Source organism: Corylus avellana, chromosome ca4 (assembly GCF_901000735.1).
Source record: "Corylus avellana chromosome ca4, CavTom2PMs-1.0".
In the NCBI taxonomy this organism is placed as follows: Eukaryota; Viridiplantae; Streptophyta; class Magnoliopsida; order Fagales; family Betulaceae; genus Corylus; species Corylus avellana.
Window position 1 is genome coordinate 24277876 of NC_081544.1, and position 6506 is coordinate 24284381.

At 37.2% G+C, this 6506-nt stretch overlaps 1 protein-coding gene across 2 annotated transcripts; it reads right to left on the bottom strand.

Moving 5' to 3' along the window:
• Positions 1–1794: 1794 nt before the first annotated feature.
• LOC132179371 (protein SIEVE ELEMENT OCCLUSION B-like) lies at positions 1795–6030 on the bottom strand. Of its 2 annotated transcripts, none has more exons than XM_059592086.1 (7): positions 5683–6030; positions 5490–5582; positions 4919–5364; positions 4658–4803; positions 4370–4500; positions 2759–3217; positions 1795–2673 (listed from the first exon to the last, which is right to left on the bottom strand). In XM_059592086.1, exons 1-7 carry the CDS (start codon positions 5884–5886, stop codon positions 2077–2079), a joined length of 2076 nt encoding a protein of 691 aa, XP_059448069.1. In that variant the 5' UTR covers positions 5887–6030; the 3' UTR covers positions 1795–2076. The 2 variants fall into 2 exon arrangements, with proteins under 2 accessions (XP_059448069.1, XP_059448070.1); XM_059592087.1 differs by having other exon boundaries at positions 4658–4752; positions 5683–6025.
• Between the last annotated feature and the right edge of the window lie 476 nt (positions 6031–6506).

Sequence of the window (6506 nt, forward strand, 5' to 3'; positions counted from 1 at the left end):
GTTCATGTATATTCATATGGGATTGGTGTTGGGATTGGTCCTGTCTTGAATGTAAATATATCTAGAATGGGTGTCAAGAAGACACAGATAAATGGGTGCGTGATGGAAAGGAAAATTCAAGGGCACATGCTTTGGAGCACAAAATGACATTTACTGTTGCTTTCATGGCCGTCCCATTCTTTATAAGCTTTTGGTCTTTTGCTCACACATGGTGCATGTATTTGCTTTTGTTGCCCTTATTTGATACTCTTTTACCGAAACAGAGAAAACGACGAAGATTAGGTAGTTGGTTGTATGTTAGGAGTGTTTGTGCTAGTGGCCTTTTTCTTGATTTTAGTAGAAAGAATTTTCCCATCACCTGAGTAATTTTTACCAGACTTAACTCAATAAAAATTAAACAGTTAAGGTTAAAAAATTTAACCCATTTAATTAATTAGGTCAAGTTAAGATTAACCTATATAATTTTATACACCTGCATCGACACAACTCAAACTTAACATGTGATCTAATAGCCGACAATTTTTTACTGAATTTATGAACTTAATACGAATTCAATACAAAATTACAGAGTTAAGATAAAGAACTTAACCCTATAAAATTAAAATTGACCTATATAACTTATACTCGTACCTTGATAAGATCCAAACTCGACCCACGAAATTGCTTACGTTTGTGGTGTGGGTTGTGAAAGGGGCAACATGGATGTGTTTTTTCCTTCCCTTTGAAATGGCGTCAACTGTTAAGGTGTTTTTCAATGCAAGTTTTTCGACAATCGATGTCGCTTAAGTTAAAATATATTATAGATAGATCTGGACCGTCAATTGTTTTTTTTACACCAAATGTCTTGTACTTTTCGCAGCAGCTTAGAAGCTCGATCCGAAGTGGGCGAAGCCCATACAAAACGTAGTAGTGTTGTAACCCATCGGGTTCCACAACTTAACATTGGGCCAGGCATTCTGTAAGGCTAGCCCGATGCTACCTTTGTTTTGTAGCCATATATATAGTAGGCGAATGAACTATGAATCCATTAGATAAAAAATAAAAATAAAAATTTTAAAAAAATTAAATAAAATAGCAGTAATGGAGGACTCAATGATTCTATTGTCCTCAAATTTGTCAATCATAATAATTATGTGCTTTATAGGGAGTACATCATACATCTGCTTACGAGTTATACATTTTTTGTAAAATTGTTATAAATTATAAGGTTTATCATCCATTTCACTTCATAATATTATATATATAGTCATTTTGTTAGAGCATTCTTAATGGAAACGCCATATTTTTATGTAAAATGATTTTTCAAAACTCAACTGTTATCTAATTTAGTTAAACTATTTTTAAATGTTTTTACATCCAATTAGCTATATTTATATTTATTCTATTAAAATACTATTAAAAGTAAGAAAGGTTTAGGGAAAAAAAAAAAAAAAGTAAGAAACAATAAAAAATAAAAATAGCTCTTCTAAAAAGTGCTGTTACATTCAGCTTCAATCAAATATTTATTTTACATTTTTTTTTGCTAATCCAATATAAGAAATTTTTTAAACATTTGAAGACATATTTTAAATAAAAGTAACATTTGACTCTTTCATTGAAAATGCTCTTAGTACATTAAAGGTTATTATGCTTAAATACCATTTGAATTAAATGCGAAAAACTAGGATTATTGCAATTTGGGTTTAATTCTTACGCCGACGCAAAAACTTCAAGTCCATGAAAAATGCAGAAACAAATCTTGGGGGTTTGGGGTGGAGGGTGATGGTAGAATATTGTAAATAACAACAATGCCCATCAACATGAAAACCAAAAGGATACCACTTTAGTAATGCAACATTAATACAGACCGAGTACACAAACAGCTCCACTTTCATTAACCAAAAGAGAGGAAAACCACAACCCAAGAAACCACACATCTCCCATTTTCTAGTGGCATCAGAAAACTTCTTAGGAAAACATAGATATTAAATAAGAGTCGCATCACAACTCATCTTAATAGTAGCATCCGGTGATCACCAAGTTCCACATTATTTAATTAGTAGTAATACTAGTCCGAAGAAAAGCAGCCACTTCAAATTAGTGCACTCCATTGGCAGCACCATCAATGTGGCAGCACTTGAAACTGATATACGTCTCCATGATGCGGGGGCAGTCGGGGCACTTCATGTTCTCTGGAATTTTTCCACTGGTGTTTGGAATGTCAATGCGGCAGCAAATGTGGGCAGTGTGAAGAACCTTGTTGTGATACTCCTTGAAGATGAACTCAAACCCCTTTTCTTTCACAAACTCCTTCCATTTCTCAAAATCCTCCACCACCTTCAAGATGGTCGTCCCGTGGCCGCTGAGCACCACATTCGACCCTTTGCTCAGCACCGCCCACCCGCTCTCATTCTTGTAGGAAAGCAGCTTCTGGATTTCTAGTGTCACCGCGTCGGCATCAGTCTTCCGGTGAGTCTTCGAGATGAAAATGCTCTCAATGCCTGTCCAGAACCGCCCGAGGACGCCGAGGTTGTCCTCTCCCTTGCTGCCCTTCCCGACACATGCCAACTCTATGGAAATCCTTGCTTCCTTCAATGTTGCATCATTGGCAAGGATGGTCGCTTTCTTGGTAAATTGTTGGATCCAGTCGTTATCCTTGCCTCCGTAGAAAAAGATATACTTTTGATCTTTAATCTGATTCAACAACGTTACAATAATGATTAATGATTAAATTTAATTCTTTGCATGTACGAACGAATAGATTGCAAAGTAAATTTACCCAGTTATCAATGTTAGGGTGAACGTTGGTGGCAATGGAGCCAATCCACTCCCTATTATTGGACAGAGTTTCTTCCACTCTGGTGGTGAAAGGGAAGGCCTTTATTCCCCAAACTCTGATCATGTGGATTGCATTCTCATGCTCTACCTTTCCTTGTGGGTTCAACACCACCACCGAGGGCTTGCCCTTGAAGTGCCACTTCTCCTTGACGAATCTGATGCCTGCTATTGGTGAAGAGTACTGCACCACATACCACGGCATCTTTGACCGCAGGAAGTCAAACTTCTTGTGCAGCTCATCAGTCCATTGGTCCACAATCGGGATCCATACAATCTTGTACTGATCATCCTTCCTTATTGACTCATGAACTGGCCTTAGGATTGAAATGTCTTCTTCTGTTATGTCTAGCCCCGAAATGTACAACAACACATTCTTCTTCTTCAGCACATCAATGTTAACCTGTTTTTCCCATACAATTAGTGAAGAAACTTGTGTTAGCAACGATTTCAAAAGTTAAAAGTTAGACAAATCTTCACGTGTCAATATATATATATATATATATATATATATATATATACATCGTTTTTAGTCAAAATCAAGCTTAAAAATATGTGGAAGTCGTTCTATAGCTTGTAGATTTTTTGAACTTGAGGACACATAAGTCGCTTTGTAACTTTCCAAAAAGTGATTCTCAATTATGCATGCATTTCCTTTTTCATTGCAGAAAATATTCCTCCTTTCACTGCTTCAAGGGGCCAAAAGGCCAGATCCCTCAATGGTTAAAAAACCGTAGGGTTTGGGCGAACAAACCGTCGGGTCAGATATATTGGCCGAACAAACCGTAGGGTTTAGGCCAGAGGGATCCGAACCAAAACCAATAATATGGCAAAACCAAACCAAATTAATTTCAGACAACCCGTACGGCAGAATCCGTGTGAACCCCACTCAATTATTTCACGTGTTGCCCGAGACAGTCTTACGTGTGACGAGACTTATTAACCAAAAGCAATTAATGGAAATGGTGGGTCCACGTCGAAGTACTGTATCAAAACTGTTCCCATTATTACAACAAGTGCAGATTTAGCCCCCCAAAAAAAAAAAAAACTGAAGATGTATATAATGTATTTAAGTAATTGATGGATTGAAAAATATACCATGTTCATTTAAAAAATGTCAAATCCATCTTAGTAGGACCAGTAAAATCTGGGATACCGCTTATTTTTCAAGAACAGTGTATATGTTATAATTTAATTAACGAACAAGATTAAATTTTTTAAAATTTTTCTTTATTTTTTTTATAAAATTTTTTTAATGTTTCCCAACAATAATTAATGTTTCCCTACAATGCATTATTACAAAGTTGTGTATCATTATCAGCCAACATTTATTATTTTCTTTCTTGCTTTGTGCCGTTGGGTTGTCACATCTTAGCCCGGTGTAGACCTGGGCCTAGCTCCCATAATTTCTAGAACTTTTTCAGATACTTTAATAAAAGTTTTCCAATGATTTTCACAATTTTTCCTTGAAAGTTTTTCCTAAAGTAGTCTATTAATATTAGGATATTCTATAAATCATAACATCTAAAAAAGTATACCCAATAATAAAATATACCGGTTTTTTGGTAGAACCATCAATCAGGGGCTGCACGTTGTCCTTGTTGTAAATCAGTCCCTTAAATACCTCCATGATCTCCGTAGGGGTTCGAAAAAGTTTTGAGAGCTTCCAATAAGCTTCTACCTCCTCTGCATTAAACCAACCATTAAAAATAAATTAAAAAAAAAAAAAAAAACCAACCATTAATATCTCTAACCATGATTAGAGTGGTCCATGAAAAAATTATCTAATTAATTAGAAAATCAAGTTGCATCCTTGCAAATGAACAGAGCCAAGAAAGCTGACCTATTTGTTGCCTGCAAAGTGTAATCTGCCTCCTGAGTTTGGTGAGGATGACGTTGATCTTCTGAGAGAACTGGGAAAGTTCCTGCTTCTTGTCTCTGTAAATCGGACCAAGCCAGACCAGTGGCCAACCACGGTCAATTTTAACTCTAGTGAGATGGTAAATGAATTCTTTCATTATTTTTATACCTCATTAACAATAAAAATAATGAAAGAATTCATCCCTCGCCCCCCCCCAAAAAAAAATAACACAGAAAAACTTACTCATCGCTTGTGAGGCAACAAAGCTGAGTGGTGCTGGCAACAACAGTGACAATAGCCCAGAAAACATCAACTGGGATATGGTCCATGCCTGTTGACAATGCAGGAACATCCTTTGTGTCATAATTGGACAGCTTCTCCAGCTCAAAGATGCATTCAATCACCTCCAGTGTGGATCTGATGACAGTGTTGAGCTCAATGAGTGACTGCCTGTGTTTCTGCAGGGTTGGGCGCTTCAGGAGCACAGACACCCGCCTCAGGGTTCCCACAGATTTGGCGAGCTGGTCTGTCGACTGGCTCTGAGCAAGTAGCCAGAAATCGCCATAGTCCAAAGCAAAAGCAGCAAGAGTCAACACTGCTTTTGTATCCCATGAATAGTTTGATAACTTGTTAAGGATCGAGAGTGTTGTTTTGTATGCAGTTTCCTCTCCCGGAGCCTTGCATTGCAACTGAAATCACATGTTTTTTTAATATGATTAAAATGTCAGTGCCATTAATTAAAAAGAAACCAAAAGTTGCCTTTTGGGGAAAGTTAAAAAAAAAAAAAAAAATCATGCTTATTATTATTAATTACCTCACAGGATATGTTCTTCAGGGTGCACAAGGGTGGACTAAAAGTTGGTTTGGGGGTCTTCTCCTCCAAGTGTTCCACGGATCCTTGGGTTCCCTGCAGTGATTAACGAGTAATTAATCAAATTCTGCTTTCATTTTAGCGACCAAAAATATAATTATCATGAATAAAAGAAGAAATGTGGTAGCTAGCATACCAGCACAACATTGTCAGCGACCTGGGTGGCACGCTTAAGGATGTTCTCAACGACAATGAAAAGAGATTCAACATCAAACTTTTCATCATCGTGGACATGGGTGGCATAAATTTGATTCATGATCTCGTGGTCGGTGAAGGCGAACAAGCTCAGGTCACCCTTCTTGGGTTGCTGTGAAGAAGCCAATACCACATTGTTGGCCATGTTGTGTTGCACAAACCGAAACAAAAAAACAGATGGGGTTTGAAGCTCTCTGGGTTAAAGGCTGTAGAGGGGGAAGAGGCAAAGATGGTTAATGTTGCTGTAACCGGCTGGCCTCCTCCGCTTTATATAGCCATGAGAGCAGTAAATGGTGGATTGGTAATTTGGTACAAAGAACGAGAAGCCAAGACTCAGTAAAGTATTATTTCTTGTCCATATTATTAATCATCTTTGTATGTATGCGTAGAAAGCAATGTACATTATACGCGTGGTTTGTACCAATAAAAACAACCCAACAAAAAACAAAAGTTATATATATTTTATTAGTGTGGTCCACCTCATCTCACAAGATATCTTCATGGATAAGGTTGGATATCGAGTTTAAGCACGTGTTATAAAACTAACCCTTTCCCATATTTCATTTTATTTCTCTTTTGGGCGTGTAAATGAAGAAAGGCCATGGCACGATGACCATTGGTTTTTATTCAATGGCTTAGTTCTTAATGAGGGATTTTTGTTTTCTTCTCTCTTTTTTGTCAGTTGACCGGTAGGCACTAGAAAGCTGTTGACAAATATTGTCACGTAGCAGGATGTGAACAGAACAGTTGAACAATGGAGGAGGA

What these genes read in the sequence shown, in the direction of transcription:
- LOC132179371 (XM_059592086.1), bottom strand. Translation starts at nt 5,886, where the DNA reads ATGGCCAACAATGTGGTATTGGCTTCTTCACAGCAACCCAAGAAGGGT. An exon ending in TCGCTGACAATGTTGTGCTG is followed by an intron (nt 5,583 to 5,682) that starts GTATGCTAGCTA and finishes TAATCACTGCAG; the next exon opens with GGAACCCAAGGATCCGTGGA. An exon ending in TGTTGCCTCACAAGCGATGA is followed by an intron (nt 4,804 to 4,918) that starts GTAAGTTTTTCT and finishes CCATCTCACTAG; the next exon opens with AGTTAAAATTGACCGTGGTT.